At 46.7% G+C, this 18,589-nt stretch overlaps 2 protein-coding genes across 6 annotated transcripts in view; one reads left to right on the top strand and one right to left on the bottom strand.

The window, feature by feature from the left end:
• The window catches only part of ATF7IP2 (activating transcription factor 7 interacting protein 2), a 33,839-nt gene extending 26,497 nt beyond the window's left edge, over window positions 1-7,342 (top strand). For 4 of the 5 annotated variants that reach the window (XM_060282789.1, XM_060282790.1, XM_060282787.1 and 1 more), the window contains 3 exons: window positions 860-908; window positions 2,214-2,320; window positions 5,414-7,342. In XM_060282789.1, the coding sequence (XP_060138772.1) occupies window positions 860-908; window positions 2,214-2,320; window positions 5,414-5,794 (537 nt within the window). In that variant the 3' untranslated portion in view covers window positions 5,795-7,342. Of the gene's footprint in view, window positions 1-859; window positions 909-2,213; window positions 2,321-5,087 lie in introns of all 5 variants that reach the window. The other variant, XM_060282791.1, reaches the window with a different exon arrangement.
• A 62-nt stretch (window positions 7,343-7,404) lies between these two features.
• Window positions 7,405-18,589, bottom strand: part of EMP2 (epithelial membrane protein 2) — a 34,711-nt gene continuing 23,526 nt past the window's right edge. The window contains exons 4-5 of the mRNA XM_035130700.2: window positions 13,722-13,868; window positions 7,405-10,786 (exon numbers count right to left, since the gene is read on the bottom strand). Coding sequence (XP_034986591.1) covers window positions 10,599-10,786; window positions 13,722-13,868 — 335 coding nt within the window. The 3' untranslated portion in view covers window positions 7,405-10,598. The remainder of the gene's footprint in view (window positions 10,787-13,721; window positions 13,869-18,589) is intronic.

Here is an 18,589-nt window from a genome sequence, read left to right as displayed (position 1 = left end):
GTGTGCTGGGAACCGTTCAGCGGGTTGCTTTCCAACGGCTTAAAGAAGTAAGCCGTTGCTATACCCTCACCCCAGTCTCTTCATCTCCAAGCAAACGGGAGTCATGATCAGAGTTCAAGGACCTACACCAGCCAGGCGAAAACATTCGAGCGGGAGCAAAGAGGGAGAGGCCTGGGGGAAATGTCTGAGAGCCAAACAACTGTGGAGGGAAGCATTCAGCCATCAGGCTCCCCAGTCCTGTTACAGACCAGGACCAATCCTGAGAAACTTCAAACTAGTTTTCGGCAGGGCTGAGCCCCTTGTCCCAATTTTTGGCAGCACATTTTAAAAATTAGTTGTAGTACAGTGGTACCTTGGTTCTCAAATGCCTTGGTACTCACGCAACTTGGAACCCAAACACTGCAAACTCAGAAGTAAGTGTTCCGGTGTGCAAACTTTTTTCTCATTGGATCTTAAAATTTATGTTGAATTGCTGTTTTAGGGGTTGTTTTTAAACAGATTGATCCATTTTGCATTACTTTCAATGAGAGTGTGTGTTGTGGTTTTGGAATGGACTTCCGGAACGGATTAAGTTTGAGAACCAAGGTACCACTGTATCTTATTAGCCACCATGGCTAGTAGCCATTGGTGCAACATTGCAGTGTCAGAACACCAACTGCTGGGAATTGCAGGTGGGAGGCAGTAGTGCTTCTGAATACTGCTTGCTAGAAACCACAGGAGGGGATGGGGAGTGTGTTTGTGCTCAGGTCCTGCTTAAGGATTTTCCACAGACGTTTGGTTGGTCGCCGTGAGAACAGGATCCCGCAGGCTCTTCTGAGGTTCTTACATTTAAACGATTTGAATTCTCTCTTAACTACAGAACTCATTGTTGATTGATTTGACTGATGAAGGAGATGACAGCAACAAAGGTGAGGAATGTGTGTGCTTTCATATCCATGTTAATGTATTGGCGATGTTTAAAACGTATAAATGACTTTTCTGCACACAGTGCCCAGAACCAAATGGGAAACTATATAAGCAAAATCTTGTGGAGCAGCAGTATAGCCCTGCATTTAATTGATACATATGTACTTTAGTTTTCTGGTGAGTTGAAGCTGTTGCTGTGGTGGAATGTGACGGGGACTGTTGGTTTCCTGCCTTTGTTGTTGTTGCAGTGGTGGACTTGAGCATACAGCTGATTCTGCTAAGTAGTAGTAGTAATAATAATTCTATTATTTGTACCGCACCCATCTGACTGGGTTGCCCCAGCCACTCTGGGCAGCTTCCAACATAAATAAAAACACAATGGAACATCAAACATTTAAAAGTTTCCCTGTACAGGGCTGCCTTCCGACATCTTCTAAGATTGTATTGTTGCTCATCGCCTTGACATCTGATGGGAGGGCGTCCCACAGAGTGGGTGCCACTATTGAGAAGGCCTTCTTGTCTGGTTCTCTGTAAGCTCTCAGTGAGGGAACTGCCAGAAGGCCCTCGGAGCTGGACCTTAGGGTCCGAGCTGAACAGTGGGGGTGGAGACGCTCCTTCAGGTACACAGGGCTGAGGCCTGTGTATGTTATACAGCTGGCTGGGGGCTGATGGGAGTTGTAGTCAGACAACACCTAGGGGGCATCAATGGAGGGCAGCTGCTGTATATGCTTGGTGCCAGCAATATTTAATATGCTTCATTTTGTAGGTGTTGGCAAAGAAAAAGAGAAAAGCATTGCAAAGAAAACCAATTCTTATTTTTATATATAACACTTTATTGATTTTCCAAAAATAACAAAAATAAAAAACAATGCAAAAACAAAACAAATTGACTTCCCTCTAATCCCTTCCTTGGTTTTATTTATCAAGATACTGCATGTCCATTGTTAAATTTGTAACATATTTAAATCACCTATTATCCATTCATAATAAATTACAAGTAATCTTAAAGCCCTGATAATCTATTAACCTGTGTTCATCGCTTCTGTATATATGCAGTAAACATCTTCCATTCTTTCTTAAATTCATTATCATCTCTTCCTCTTCGTTTCATTGACAATTTTGCCATTTCAGTGTATTCCATTAGTTTAACTTGCCAATCTTCTTAACCTGTGTTCATCGCTTCTGTATACATGCAGTAAACATCTTCCATTCTTTCTTAAATTCATTATCATCTCTTCCTCTTCGTTTCATTGACAGTTTTGCCATTTCAGTGTATTCCATTAGTTTAACTTGCCAATCTTCTTTAGATGGGACACCTTCTTCTTCCCAATATTGTGCTACTAAGAAAACCAATTCAACCGTAGAAAGCCTGGTCCCAAATCATCCTCAGCCTGTGGTGCAATCATCAAATCAGGTAGCTACGTGATTTGTTCATTCATTCATTCATTCATTCTTAAGGGTATATGGGGTGTTAAGGGAAGGGTAGTACCTCCAGTGAGGGGGGCTGTTGTGCTCCTTCTGGTTTGTTCAGGGTCGTTTGTGCTGTAGAGGGAAGTGAGGGGCAGATGGGGCTCGTCAACCTGTGAAGGAAAACGCTGATCCTGAACGTCTGCTGCCTTATGGGATATCTTCAAGAGTAAACCTACACAAATCTGGAGTGGAGTCCCTAGGACGGTTGGATGGTACCTTGTCAGCCTCCTTCCAGCGACTCTTGCAGCCAAGCTGGTGCCAAATGTATTGCTCTGCTTTCCTTTGAACCACACCAGTGAGTGGGATCTAGTTGTCTGGGCAGCCCAGGACCTCCAGAAACACTGCTCAGGCTTATGCACTGTGCAAGGTCACTTTGATGCTGTTAACCGCTCCCTCCCATGTTGTTGAAGCTGTGTCTCTGCAACCACATCAGGCGCCGTGATTCTCCAGCAGTTTGACTTCACCCCTGAAGGTGCACTCCATTGTCTCTTGAGACTGATGCCAACAATATTAATTCTTAATGGCACTATCTCCTTTTTCCCAGCCCTGGTGGTGCCCGGGGGTCCCAGAGGATATCCTAAAGGCACCCGAAGCAGTCCCACACCACACCAAATTTTTAAGAAATGCATTGGAAAGCACAACTAGGATTGTCTTCCGTATATCACTTGACGCTCTTGGTTCTCATTTTGAAAACATATCTATCCACATTGTGTTTTTTAAAAACCCACTATAGTATGCTAAACTATACGGAAATGTTTAAACTTTTCTTGCATCATCCTTGGATCTTCCTGCCACACTTGCCATTATCTCCTGCCACATGGTGGGAGAACCCCTGGTGGTAGCCGTGGATAGCGTCTTGTCCTCCATTAAAAACAGCATAATAATTGTAATAGGAATTAATAAAAATAAACTGCAGCAGACAGAACTAAACCACCTTCAGTATTGACAGTTGAACACCAGGGTAAACTGGGAGCTGCTGGTAGAAGCACTCCCCCCACGGGGGTCTCATTCTGCAAAGCAGGAAACAGCCCTGCTCCTCATAAGCTGGTGCAGAATTAGACTGTTTCCAATCGGGTGGGTAGGTACGCCACTTTGCTGGCGTTAAACTCTGCTGTTAAGGAGGGTTTCCCCCCCCCCTCACCACCAACAGTGAGTCCCAACACCGTGAGTCTCAGCACACAGTTGGGTCTGAAATATCAACAAGAATTTGGCATGTACGGATGGCAGAGAAACATTCCACACAAGCCGTACCGAAGGATGAGCTCCATCCTCTTAGCCACTAGAGGGCCATCTTGCAATAGAAGCTGCACATCTCTTAGCCCCAGTGACAGGAATGCTAGAGCACTTGGCTTTCCTTTAGTTCAGGGTTTCCCAAACTCGGGTCTCCAGCTGTTTTGGGACTACACTCCCATCTTCCCTGACCACTGGGCCTGCTAGCTAGGGGTGATGGGATTTGTAGTCCAAAAGCAGCTGGAGACCCAAGTGTGGGAAACACTGCTTTTAGCTCAAGGCCAGGAAACCAGATGTAGTTGGACTGCAGATCCTATCAGCACAGCCAGCGGTCAAGGATAATGGAGGCTGTAGTTCAAGAACAGCTGGACGGACATAAGTTTTGCACACCTGATGTAATTGGGGCTCCCAGATCAGAATAACGCCAGTTTGGCAGCCCAGGGAGCATGAATCAAGCATGCTCTGTGGAGAGGGGTTGCACTTTGAACGTTGTCTCTTAATAGTTTGGCGTTAAGGAGATGTTTAGGTGTGGGAAGACAGGAGCACCAAGCTAGTTGTGAGTGTCTTTTCCTGCTATGCCAGAGACCGGGGGGGGGGGGGCTTTCTAGAAAATTCTGAACTAGGGGGAAATTGCGGTGATTTGCCTTTACCAAGCTTGTGAGATGGCAAAGCTTGCCTGATGTTTATCTGCAACCTGCATCCATTCATTGTTTACTAAATGAACCGCGGCGGCGGCGGCGGCGGCGAATAATGCGTATAAGATTATGATACTGCAAAGTAAGAGCAGTGACAGTCCATAGCAACAAGAATCCGCAGTTCAATGGCCAAAGGAGCTCATTCTGAGCTTTAGCCAGCCTGACATTCGGCCACTCACGTTTACTCCTCCTCTGTGATTTTCCCCTTTCCTCCATTTCGTATGCATGCCCTTCTTAAACCTCGGCTCATTTGTAAGATCCTTATGCAGCCCCACTGGTTTCTGTAGATGCCCACTTTCCTTTCCTGTTGAAATTGTTTGCATTTGTGCCTTCAGTATTTCACCGTTAAGAATTCTAGGAAGGAAAACAGCAGCATGTGTTTCATAATGCAACATTCCCTGTGGGAATTCTTGTTGCTGTAGCCACTTAACAAATAATGATTTGTATTATGGAGACATGCTGATCTGCTAAGTGTCCGGCAGCTTGCAGGGGGTGGTGTTGGACATGCTCCTTGCCTAAGCTGGTGATTTAGCTTTGCACGTGGTCTTGATCATTAGTCTTATTTCATAAAATTTCTATACTGCTTGATTGTAGGAAAAAAACCTCAAAGTGGTGGCAGGTGGGTGAGCAATTGGAAATGTTAATTTACATTGTTGTGATTTTGCTTGTTTGCTGTACGACAGATTTGCTTAATTGTTTGCTGGTTCTATTTATATGATTTTGTAATTTTTGTATATTTTCCTCCATTTATTTCTGTTACTTTGTTTCCTGCTCTGGGGTTGAAAGCATCTGATGAAGAGCTTGCTATTAATCCTTTACATGTGTAATACAGTATACAGTATACGGTAAGCAATGCAAGCAAGGGGAGTAGCCTCGTTTTGTGTGTGTGTGTGACATACACAGGGTTGTAGCCAGTTCCAGTCCTACACAGAGTAGACCCACTGAAATTAATGGAACCAGTTTAGTCATGACTCGTGACCATTAATTTCAGTGAGTCTGCTCTGAAGTAGGATAGCCCATACTTCCTTTCTCTGCATGGACATTGAGCTGAAATGGATTGTTCCGGCCCTTTTTAGCCGCCCTGTTAACCAAAGCTCTTGCTTTCCCCACAGGTCCCTGAAGCGTTTCGGCACCTCCCTCCATTACCGCAAGTCGAGCAGCAGCTGGACGCCCTTCGTCCTCAAAAGCTGCACCTCACTGTGGCTCAGGTGGAGAACCCTAAAGGCTTTGGGCTGCGGTGGTGGCTCAGCAAGGTGCAGCCATGGTTTGCCCCTCTAGACAGCTTCCACTTGTTCGCTTGCCTGGAGACCGTCGGTAAAGGTGTGCCGACCAGCTGGATGAAGGTGTCGGAAATTAAGGCCATGCCTCTCCCCATGGCTTGCTCATTAGCCCGGTTTCCTGATTGCTCCAAGTGTTACTTTACCATTCTGTCAAAGGACATTTATGGCCGTTACGGACCCTATAGTGACATTCAGGCCATTTCGGTGACGTAGCTCCTGTGGGGGGGGGGGGAACTAGGCTCCTACCTGACATCTCCTTTATGTGCCCCTCTTCTCTCTACGCTGCCTGTGGCCGGCGCCAGTTTCAGGGTTCCACTTCCAATAAGGTTCGACACCTCACTTCTGAGACTTCCCGTTCTCCCGTTCACCTCTTGCCTTTCTGCGAGGGGCACCCTTAACATTTTAGATTTTGGAGGGGAGAGAGAAAGGACCTTTGGCTTTGCTGCTGTTGTTACACTGCAACTCCCACCATCCTGGCCTGTTCACCATACTGGTGAACATACTGGTGAACCATACTGGTGAACAGCTGGGGCTGATGGGACTTGTAGTTCAGAAGCATCTGGACTGCTTCGGCCCCTTTCCCCTGTTAGTTACAGTTCCTATAAGCTCAGACCCCCAAAATGGTCTCCCTTGCAGGCGTGCTGGGTAGTGGGGGCTGAGGAGTCTTTAGCTCCTCCCCCCCAAAAAAAATCAAGGAGTCTTCAGCCCCCGCCCCCCAAAAACCCTGTGGTCTGCTCCGCCTCCTCGCCCAATATTGCGTGGCTGGGAGGCCAAGCATAGAGCCCGGTGGCTGCGTTCTGCCTCTTCCCACCCGATGACGCTGCCTCCCTGCCCAATGCCGTGTGGGGAGAAGGTCATTTGAGCGCTGGCATCACAGCAGCGGAGGCGGGACACCAGCATGTCCCGGCCTGGCGCGCTATTTGGGTGATGCACCCCCCCCCAAATGTGGGGGGCAAGTTGACATCCCTGCTCCCTTCAACGTATTTTCACATATCTTAGCGGAAAGAGATTCATAATCCTGCCCACATGTCCTCGTCTATGGCCTCTTCCAGATCTCTCTCCCACGTCACTTTTAGTGTGTCTTTAGCAGATATGGAAGTTAGTTCCTTTTGCTTTATAAATTAGAAATGTGGCCTTGCCTGAAGGGCAGGTTTCAAAAGCCATTTGTGATGTTCCAAAGCCACCTGCACTACAAAGAAGGCAGAAATACTCCCCTCCCCCCCTCCCATTTTTGCAGCTCACAGACCTACAGCTTAGTTAGGGTTACCAGTTTCTAGATGTGGAAAACTCTCCAGCCATATCTGATCTGCATTCCTGGTGGCTTTAAAAAAAAACTAAGTTATACCTGTAGCGTACCTGTAGCTGGTCGCCACTGCTAAAATTCATGATCACCGCTGGCAACTTTCCTTGTGGGTCCCCTGATTCATCCAGTTATACCTCTAGCTGCTTAGTGCACATATTTTTATTTTTATTTGCTTTTCTTAGTCATAGGGAAGGAAGGCAAAGCAATTAAAGCCTTTGAACACTTGAAATTCTCAAGACGCACAGAGAGGCATGCCTTCTACCTCCGAGGATCCAGTCAGCCACTGCTTTCAAGCCTGTCTTCCCCGTTCTGAGGGCTAGAAGGCTGCTTGAGAACGAAATGAAAGCTGCTAGTCTCAGGACGCTTGGTTGAACTCAGCAGGCGTTTGTGCGCGTGGGCCGTACAATCCCACCCAGTCCTACCTCTTCTTCATCTTAATGTCTAGCATCTCTTTAAAAATGCTGGGCTTCCCTTCAGCGTTTAGGCAGATGCCGCTAAGAAACCAAACCGCAAAACGGTATCGGCACAATACTGGTGGTAACTTTTATTTCCGTGTACACAGGTGGTATATAGAATACAAAACTGAGGCACAGTCGGTAGAGCTAAGCGAGCAGTCTTGACAATCACTGTCCTCCGCTAAACATTTTTTGATTTCTCCCCCACCCCCAGAACTTGAAAAATGGTAGTACTAACGTACAAAGGAGTGCCTGTTATTCCCAGGCAAGTTGCAAAGGCAATAATGGTATTGTCAGAATTGGGATTTTTTGTATTCTCTGGTTATATTATGACTTGCAGTATAAATTTCTATTAAAGTGGTCAGAAAATGTAATTGGCATAATGTTGTCTATGTATGTACAGGTACTTCTTTTTTTTTTACATAAATACAAATTCTATCTATATAAAAAACACACCTGGCCAGACTAGTTCATTCTTTTGAACAGAGAATAAATGGTGACGCAGATTCTTGCATGCGGAATGTCTGGGGATTTGGGAGGGTGGTGCAGGAATAGGGTGCAATAAATCTGGAATCGAGCGGAGAGGGAAGAAACACTGGTGCAAGGGAGGGGGATGAAACAGCAACAGTGTGTGAGCAACATTTCAGTGGCTTTATGCCGATGGTGGGCGGAGTAACAGATCTGGTTCTCTTTGCACAGTAGGATCTACCCCAACCATGCAAAAGTCACAAGGTTTCTCTCTCTACACCATCACTTCACTCCCCAGCCAGCCAGTCAAAAGATGTCACTACAGGCACACAAAAAGCATGGTTCTATGTTCCATACAGGAGCATAAAAGTGATTCTGGGAGGAGCTGGGATCATTAACTTGGCCTGATTTACTTAAGATGAGTTGTCACCAGTTTATCCATTTGGCCAAATATTTTGGTTTGCAGGGTCTAAAACACTCCCATCCCCCCCCCCAGGTTTATGCTAACATTTCAAGTTGGGGGATACCTTTTAAAAATGCCGATAGTAAGGACAGTTTTTCCGGAGCACCATTTTGAGAGATGAAAGAGGGATTACAGGGGGGAAGTGGCCATACGAAGATGCAAAAGAAAACATACTTAACACACACAAAATGCCCTTCCACACAGCTCACAATGGTTGTCTGTTAAATAGCTGCATTCTTGCATTCTCCGAAATCTCAAAAAGGTCCTTCGTATTGAGAGATCAAATGAGCTACACGCACATTTAATTTACCAAACTGGATGGCATGAAAATTCCAAAGGCAGCTGATGTTCAAGTAAGAGGATGCAGATCAGCTGATGGCCCTGCAGACAGAAATCCTAAGCGTGCTTACTCAGAAGAAAGTCCCTGTTGACTTGAATAGGAACAGAGAGACTGATTTTGCAACCTTAGTGATCGATGGGTCGTCCTTTTCCATTAATATCTTAATGCCCTATAAAGCCATCTTTGTTGTTGTTAAGGAGGTCAGGCATTTGTAGCTATACGAACAAGGCTCCTGGGTGAAATATGGGATACTTAAGAGCAGCCTGAGGTTATTCTAGGTTTCTGCACCTGCTAATAATAACCCCTGGGGTTTTGAAAACCAGGTGACTTGTTAGTAGGTAAATTTGTCAGACTGAGATTGGAAAGACCTGCTATATTTGCCAACAAATATGCCAGATAGCTAAATACTGGCTCGTTGGTTGGTTAGTTGAAGCTGTGATTTGGGGCAATAAGGAATCCCAAACTCTTCTGGAATAATGCAGTAGTGTTGGGTGGCTCTTTCCTGGCTGTAAAAATAAAAATTGAGTCTTCCTGCCTGCTATATTTACCTCAAAGTAGGGAAGCTGTGCTTTAGCACTGACATTTTCCTGCTAAAAGACGTCAAGCTGGGTCAGAATGTTTGGTCTGCCTAAGCCTAATATTGCCTACAGCGGGGATGGCAATCCTAAGGGCTGTAACTGGTCCGCCAAATGATTTTTGCCAAGCCCCCAACAACTTGGCTATGTTATTTGTTTTCTGACGGCAACTATGCTGACAGCTCTGCATGATCCACGCAAGGAAAAGGCCCTTCCACAGCCCTGCTAACCTAGGATCCCTTTTGAGCAGAGCGATTGAGTGCCTTCTCAAAGACAGAGAGCGCCTTTCCATTTAAATTCTTCCAAAACGCAGGGAAATAGTAAATATTAAGGCACGGCTGAGAGGTGGTGGGCTTGGCAGAGTGCCTCTCTGGGTGTCGATCAAGGCAGTGAACATCTTTGCGACTTCTTGAGGTAGCTCTGGATACATGGTTCAGCAGGAAGAGGATCTGTCCCAAAGCAATTGTTTCAGCCTTAGACAAGTAATGTTCTCTGAACCTTCCGGGGGTCTTCACTACACACCTATCGCAGCAGAACACTATATTCCGCGGCGATAACTTAAGACACTCCCAGCTGGAATTATTTTGAAGCGTGGCATGGGCAGATGTGTCCAAGCTGGATTTAGAGCAGGCTGCGCCCCTCTGCACCCCCCCAACATGCCCAGTAACCACACGGACACTGCGCCAGACCAAATGCACCCTTGAGATCAGCCCAGAACCATAGAGTTGAGCTTGCCAGCATCACACCAAACGATTGCTTTTTAGAAAGTACCTCCTAGGGTGGCATTCAATCACTGGAGGAACTACCGACGGCAGGATTATCCTGCAGAATTATTCTGTGGTCAAGGGCGGTCTAGATTCTGCCGCCCCCCCCCCCCCGGTCCCTATTTCTCAAGAGAATCCCAGACGTCCAGTTGAGCACATGTTGCTAGCGAAAGTGCAATGTTTACTGTGCTCTGCCAGCTTTTCACATCTGTCCTGCAGAGCCATAACCAGCTTGGGGGGGGGGAGGTGTTGCTTTTTTGTTAATGCCTAGTAACATTACCTGTTTTGAAAGCTGTGCAAGAAAAGGAAACAACACAAGAATAGGTACAATCAGTGGCTTTGGGGAGACTACCATAGGCATGGGTTGCCTTTAAGGTACCCCACCAACGCCGGGGGGGGGGGAGGGTTAGCTGTTCCAGTTCACCTGCATTTTTTTTTCTCCCATAGTCCTTGTTTCAACACCAAGCAGGGAGAAGGAGGAGGAAGGGGGTGGTGGCAGGACAAAAAAAACCCATAGGCAATAACTTTTCCTTACTACAAAAACCGCTCTTCTGCTATATACAAAATAGTTACTGGACTCCCAGTACTGCAAAACGGACAAGCCCGTTTCCTTTTCTCTCTCTTCCCCCTTCAACTATCCGCCGCGGTTTTATTTACGCTTCCTTAGTATTAGGTACATGATCCCACTGAGCAGCGTGAAAGAGAAGGCGACCCACGCCAGGACGTAGGAGTAGCCATACTGCCCGCTGGACACCTGGAAAAAGTCGTACTGCTGACCCACGTGAAACTCCTCGTGGCGGTCTGTGTAAATGGACGCGGCGATCATCACGCACAGACCTGGGAAGGGAGAGAAGGGGGAAAGCCCGTGAATGGGCTGCGGGTAGCCCTGCCCGGAACCAGCCCTCCTGGCGTTCTCGGCGAGTTAAGACTGAAAGATCTCTTTTAAGAAACCTGGAAGAAGCAATAAGCATCCATGAGACCATCTTGCTGTCAAGGAGGTCTGGGTCTAATCAGTACCTGGATAAAGGAGACTTGGGTCTCAGGTCTGGCCTCAGAAATAATAATAATAATAAATAATAATAATAATAATAATAAATTATTTATACCCCACCCATCAGGCTGGGTTTCCCAAGCCACTCTGGGCGGCTTACAACAGAAAAATGAAATAAAACAATGAAACATTAAAAGCCTCCCCAAACAGGGCTGCCTTCAGATGTCTTCTAAAAATCTGGTAGCTGTTTTTCTCTTTGACATCTGATGGGAGGGCGTTCCACAGGGCAGGCGCCACCACCGAGAAGGCCCTCTGCCTGGTTCCCTGCAACTTGGCTTCTCGCAACAAGGGAACCGTCAAAATGCCCTCGGTCCTGGACCTCAGTGTCCGGGCAGAACGATGGGGGTGGAGGCGCTCCTTCAGGGTCTGGGGCGCCAGTGGTGTCATGGAGATGCCCTGGAGACGGAGGTTAATTGGGAGAAGAGGAGGGGAGCACCCTCCCCAGACTCTCTGCGCTGTCTTGCGGCACAATGGGTCAGTGTGTCTGGCTGTTAACCAGGAAGTTGGTGGTTTGAGCCCACTCAGGGACAGCTGTGGGCAGAACTGCATTGCAAGGGGTTGGACGAGATTACCTGTGGGGCCCCTTGCAACTCTACAATTCTGTGGTTCTAATTTGCAGCTGGATTATCCCAGTCTGAAGCTTGCAAGATACATATGCAGTCCTCTCAGTATTTTTTTTTATTGATGGGACTCTCACCCCCCCTGGAGATTCAAGCCCTCTGCCTGCCGGGCAAACCTGGAGACTCCAAGCCAGCCCTGGGGGTCTGGCAACCGTAGGGGAGGCCACCAGTTAACCCCGAGTTTGCCGCCCAGAGCTTTGTGGTAGAAGAAAGTTGGGATACAAGCGCAATGAATAAATACTGAATAAATAATAGCTTACTGAGATGATAGTGATGAAAGTAGGAGACCCCTTTACTTGCAGAGAGCAGTGCTGGGGAACATGTGGCCTCCAGATGTTGCTGGACTCCAACTCCCATCAGCCCTAGCCAGTGGTTGGAATCCAGCTTCTTCTGGAGGACCACATTCCTGCCATAGAGCTAGAGCAACGTGAGTCATGGATTGGTGGGGATCCAGCGTTGCAATGTGTCCCCAATCTGGTGCCATCAGTACCTATGGTGGCGCTCATGAAAGGTCCCTGTAAATATCCATTGCACTATGAATTAAATGTGAATTAAGCTAAGGAATTTGCTCCCGCAGGAGGCAGTGATGGCTGCCATCCTAGATGCCTTTAGATGAGGATCGGACAAATTCACAGAGAAGACTATATCAGGGGTTACTCGCCACAGCGGCTATGCTCGGTGGCTGGAGGCAGGAATGTTTCTGAATACCAGTTTCCGGAAGCTGTAGGAGGGGAGAATGTCACTCTCCTGCTCGGCAGTTTTCCGGCAGTGGTTGGCCCCTGCGAACAGGATTCTGGACTAGATAGGCCACTGGCCTCATCCAGCAGGCTCTTTGGAGGTTCTTATTTTGCCTCACTTCACTCCCTGGTAGCCATTTTGTGACTACAAATTCGCCAAAGGCTGGCACCTCCTGCCATATTATATAGACAGCCATATAAAGAAGAATTGTTGTTCAGGAAATAGAGCAAAGCATTATATAGCTCTAGATCAGGGGAGGGAAAACTTCAGGCTTGTGAGGTCTATGACAAATAATCAATCAATCAATCAATCAATTATTACTACTGCCCCCCAAGGCCCACCAACAAATACCAGGTTCAAAATACAGTGGTACCTCGGAAGTCGAACAGGATCCATTCAGGAAATCTGTTCAACTTCCAAAACATTCGGAAACCAAGGCACTGCTTCCAATTGGCCGCAGGAAGCTCCTGCAGCCAATCGGAAGCCGTGGAAGCCACGTCGGATGTTCGGGTTCCAAAGAACTTTCGCAAACCAGAACACTCACTTCTGGGTTTGCGGCATTCGGGAGCCAAAACATTCGACTCGCAGGGCGTTCGGGATCCAAGGTACGACTGTACTGACTTAGCTGGGTGAACAAACGCTAGGAATTTAGGAACAAGGCATCTCTGAGCAGGGGGATTTTCCACTAAAAAAAACCCATTCCCGGTGTGCCCAAATTCAGCATGTGCTGCTTAGCTGTGGTTTTTCTCCTTCAAAAGGTTTTATTTATGTAATGAAGAATTCAAATAGGAATCAATTCCAGTATAATAGGCAAATAAATTCCAGTGAGAAAATCCCAGGGCAAGCCCGTTTCGACAATTCTTCATCAGCAATGTGTTAATGGTCAGAGAGTACCAAGTATGTTTGCCTTCATTACATGTATAAAACCTTTTGAAAATTCACTTGAAATTTATCTTCCTCCTGGCCCGAGTTCTTGCAATTTACTGTTTATTTCTGGACTTCACCAAGAAAAAGAGAAGAAGAAGAGTTTGGATTTGATATCCCGCTTTATCACTACCCGAAGGAGTCTCAAAGCGGCTAACATTCTCCTTTCCCTTCCTCCCCCACAACAAACACTCTGTGAGGTGAGTGAGGCTGAGAGACTTCAAAGAAGTGTGACTAGCCCAAGGTCACCCAGCAGCTGCATGTGGAGGAGCGGGGAATCAAACCCGGTTCCCCAGATTACGAGTCTACCGCTCTTAACCACTACACCACACTGGCTCCAATTGAACTCCAATTTCTACAGTGGTTTTTCTCCTTGGCTTGACAGCCCCCTTTTCAAGAGGGGCTGTTGCAGATCCTTAACCCGGGAGGAGGTACTCACAGGATAACAGCTGGATGATGGATGTTAAGACGAATCTCTCGCCTTGCTTTAGGCGGAACAGCTGGAGGATGAAAACAAAAAAGGCCACACAGCAGAGGATGGTGGAGAGGATCATCGTCGCCTGAATTGCCTGGATAGACTGGTAGTCTGTAAAACACACATGGGGAGGAAGTAGCAGTTACGGTGGATTTAGGACGATTCTGCGAGTTCTACAAGGACAACCATAGAATCATAGAGTTGGAAGAGACCACAAGGGCCATCCAGTCCAACCCCCTGCCAAGCAGGAAACACCATCACAGCATTCTTGACATATGCCTGTCAAGCCTCTGCTTAAAGACCTCCAAAGAAGGAGACTCCGCCACACTCCTTGGCAGCAAATTCCACTGTCGAACAGCTCTTACTGTCAGGAAGTTCTTCCTAATGTTTAGGTGGAATCTTCTTTCTTGTAGCTTGAATCCATTGCTCCGTGTCCGCTTCTCTGGAGCAGCAGAAAGCAACCTTTCTCCCTCCTCTATATGACATCCTTTTATAGATTTGAACATGGCTATCATATCACCCCTTAACCTTCTCTTCTCCAGGCTAAACATACCCAGCTCCCTAAGCCGTTCCTCATAAGGCATCATTTCCAGGCCTTGGACCATTTTCGTTGCCCTCTTCTGAGACTTAAGGAGGAGACGGCCAGTGTCAATCGCTCGTCTGAATTTAAGAAAGCAGACAGGAGAGGACTGGGTGAGGGCAGGGCTGTGTCCCGTTTCCCGTAATGGAACAGCCTCCAATAACAACAACAAATTATTTTATTTTTTATATGCCGCCCATCTGACTGGGTTTCCCCAGCCACTGGGCGGCTTTCAACAAAATATTAAAAATACATTCAAATATCAAACATTAAAAACTTCCCTAAACAGGGTTGCCTTCAAATGTCTTCTAAAAGTCAGATAGTTGTTTATTTCCTTGACATCTGATGGGAGGGTGCCACCACCAAGAAGGCCCTCTGCCTGGTCCACTGTAACCTCGCTTCTCTCAACGAAGGAACTGCCAGAAGGTCCCTATGGATTTTTATATGCTGCCCCACCCCTCCCAAAGCAATATTGCTGGATCACATCTTCGATGGTCATCCTTGGATGCTGTAGTCAGTGGTTCAAAATACATCTGCAAAGCGCCTCTTGACGCTTGCCTTCCCCCCCCCCCAGCAGTCCACTCCCAGCACCATCTCAGTGCTTCCCCAAAAGGAAGTTTGTTTTCTGAGGTCTTGACAGTCACATTTAATTTCCGGGCTGATTTAAAAAAATAATGAAAAAAATATTTATATTATATATAAAAATAATCATCCCATTAATTTTTCCTTCTTGGAATCCACCTGCATCCTGCCAGTAACTTCCTCCCGCCACTGCTTGTGCAGACTGACAATAGGAAAAGGTGTCAGCCTCTTGCCAACTCTCCTGAATCCATTTCCTCAAACCCTCCCGCTCCCCGAATAAATGCAGCTTCCACAAAGTGCCAGCCAGCCCTTCCCTTCCTTCTGTTGTTCTTCAGACATCTGCGAAATCAGGGGATTAACTATGAGATGCAACCAGGGCAGGTAGAGGCATTGGAATCGTAGCATTGTAGAGTTGAAGGGGATCCTGAGGACCGTCTAGTCCCAGCCCCTTCAAGTGAAAGAATCTCAACTAGAGCATCCATGACAGATGGCCATCCAACCTCTGCTTAAAAGCCTCCAAGGAAGGAGAGGCCACAGCCTCCCGAGGGAGACTGTTCCACTGTCAAACAGCGCTTAACTTTCCATCCATCACATGCCTTGCACCTCTGTATTTCAAGCTCTAAACTCATTTAAGAAGGTCTTCTTAAATGAGCAATGCAAAGAAATAGAGGAAAACAATAGAATGGGGAAAACCAGAGATCTGTTCAAGAAAATTGGAGATATGAAAGGAACATTTCGTACAAAGATTACCATAATCAAGGACAAAAGTGGTAAGGACCTAACAGAAGCAGAAGACATCAAGAAGAGGTGGCAAGAATACACAGAGGAATTATACCAGAAAGATATGGAGGTCTCGTACACCCCAGGTAGTGTGGTTGCTGACCTTGAGCCAGACATCTTGGAGAGTGAAGTCAAATGGGCCTTAGAAAGCACTGCTAATAACAAAGCCAGTGGAAGTGATGATATTCCAGCTGAACTATTTAAAATTTTAAAAGATGATGCTGTTAAGGTGCTACACCCAATATGCCAGCAAGTTTGGAAAACTCAGCAATGGCCAGAGGATTGGAGAAGATCAGTCTACATCCCAATTCCAAAGAAGGGCAGTGCCAAAGAATGCTCCAACTACCGCACAATTGCGCTCATTTCACACGCTAGCAAGGTTATGCTTAAAATTCTACAAGGCAGGCTTAGGCAGTATGTGGACCGAGAACTCCCAGAAGTGCAAGCTGGATTTCGAAAGGGCAGAGGAACCAGAGACCAAATAGCAAACATGCGCTGGATTATGGAGAAAGCTAGAGAGTTCCAGAAAAACGTCTACTTCTGCTTCATTGACTATGCAAAAGCCTTTGACTGTGTAGACCACAGCAAACTTGGGCAAGTTCTTAAAGAAATGGGAGTGCCTGATCACCTCATCTGTCTCCTGAGAAATCTCTATGTGGGACAAGAAGCTACAGTTAGAACTGGATATGGAACAACTGATTGGTTCAAAATTGGGAAAGGAGTACGACAAGGTTGTATATTGTCTCCCTGCTTATTTAACTTATATGCAGAATTCATCATGCGAAAGGCTGGACTAGATGAATCCCAAGCCGGAATTAAGATTGCCGGAAGAAATATCAACAACCTCAGATATGCAGATGACACAACCTTGATGGCAGAAAGCGAGGAGGAATTAAAGAACCTTTTAATGAGGGTGAAAGAGGAGAGCGCAAAATATGGTCTGAAGCTCAACATCAAAAAAACCAAGATCATGGCCACTGGTCCCATCACCTCCTGGCAAATAGAAGGGGAAGAAATGGAGGCAGTGAGAGATTTTACTTTCTTGGGCTCCTTGATCACTGCAGATGGTGACAGCAGTCACGAAATTAAAAGACGCCTGCTTCTTGGGAGAAAAGCAATGACAAACCTAGACAGCATCTTAAAAAGCAGAGACATCACCTTGCCGACAAAGGTCCGTATAGTTAAAGCTATGGTTTTCCCAGTAGTGATGTATGGAAGTGAGAGCTGGACCATAAAGAAGGCTGATCGCCGAAGAATTGATGCTTTTGAATTATGGTGCTGGAGGAGACTCTTGAGAGTCCCATGGACTGCTAGAAGATCAAACCTATCAATTCTTAAGGAAATCAGCCCTGAGTGCTCCCTGGAAGGACAGATCGTGAAGCTGAGGCTCCAATACTTTGGCCACCTCATGAGAAGAGAAGACTCCTTGGAAAAGACCCTGATGTTGGGAAAGATTGAGGGCACTAGGAGAAGGGGACGGCAGAGGACAAGATGGTTGGACAGTGTTCTCGAAGCTACGAACATGAGTTTGACCAAACTACGGGAGGCAGTGCAAGACAGGAGTGCCTGGCGTGCTATGGTCCATGGGGTCACGAAGAGTCGGACACGACTAAACGACTAAACAACAACAACAACAAACTCATTGCCAATTAATATAAAGATTGCTAAGCATCATCTTTAAAAAGGAGAAGGTTAAGGGGTGATATGATAGCCATGATCAAATATATTAAAGGATGCCATATAGAGGAGGGAGAAAGGTTGTTTTCTGCTGCTCTAGAGAAAAGGACACAGAGCAATGGATTCAAACTACAAGAAAGAAGATTCCACCTAAACATTAGGAAGAACTTCCTGACAGTAAGAGCTGTTCGGAAGTGGAATTTGCTACCAAGGAGTGTGGTGGAGTCTCCTTCTTTGGAGGTCTTTAAGCAGAGGCTTGACAGCCATCTGTCAGGAATGCTTTGATGGTGTTTCCTGCTTGGCAGGGGGTTGGACTGTATGGCCCTTGTGGTCTCTTCCAACTCTATGATTCTATGATATGACTATACCATTATTGTTTTGAAAAGCAAGCTTTGAGACAAAATGCCTGCATCCTATTTTATTCTTAACATAATGGCTCTAATATCTAGCAATGTATAACCTGGTTTACTTGTACAGTATCTCTGTGCTTAAGCAACCTAGAAAGAACTGGTGAATTATCTACTAGTTTCTTGATCAGAAGGAGGAAGTTTACTGTTAGATTCATTCACAGGAGAGCATTTCTTAGGCAAGGTCTCCAGCGCTGCCACTAATTACTGCTGTGGTACATGGTCGGCAGCCGTGGCAAGTTTCCGGGTCACCTTCAAAGGTAGCCCCACATAGAGCGCATTGCAGTAATCCAAGCGAGAGATAACCAGAGCATGCACCACTCTGGCGAGACAGTCTGCAGGCAGGTAGGGTCTCAGCCTGCATACCACATGGAGCTGATAGACAGCTGCCCTGGACACAGAATTGACCTGCACCTCCATGGACAGCTGTGAGTCCAAAATGACTCCCAGGCTGCGCACCTGGTCCTTCAGGGGCACAGTTACCCCATTCAGGACCAGGGAGTCCTCCACACCTGCCCACCTCCTGTCCCCCACAAACAGTACTTCTGTCTTGTCAGGATTCAACCTCAATCCGTTAACCGCCATCCATCCTCCAAACGTCTCCAGGCGCTCACACATTCTCACCCTCCATCATAATCTGCAAGCCCTCCCCACTCGGCCACCATAGTCGCTTTCTACCTCCTCCCCCTTCCGACATCGGACAACAATGGGCAGCCAGGACAGCCAATGGGCAGCGAGATTGGAACTGCCTGCATCCAAACACAGGGCTGGCTTCGCCACAGAGGCCCCGTGGCCTCAGGGGAAAT

The sequence above is a fragment of the Zootoca vivipara genome, chromosome 14, assembly GCF_963506605.1.
Source record: "Zootoca vivipara chromosome 14, rZooViv1.1, whole genome shotgun sequence".
Classification (NCBI taxonomy): Eukaryota; Metazoa; Chordata; class Lepidosauria; order Squamata; family Lacertidae; genus Zootoca; species Zootoca vivipara.
Note: the sequence above shows the minus strand (reverse complement) of the source record. Positions and strands in the feature narration are given on the sequence as shown.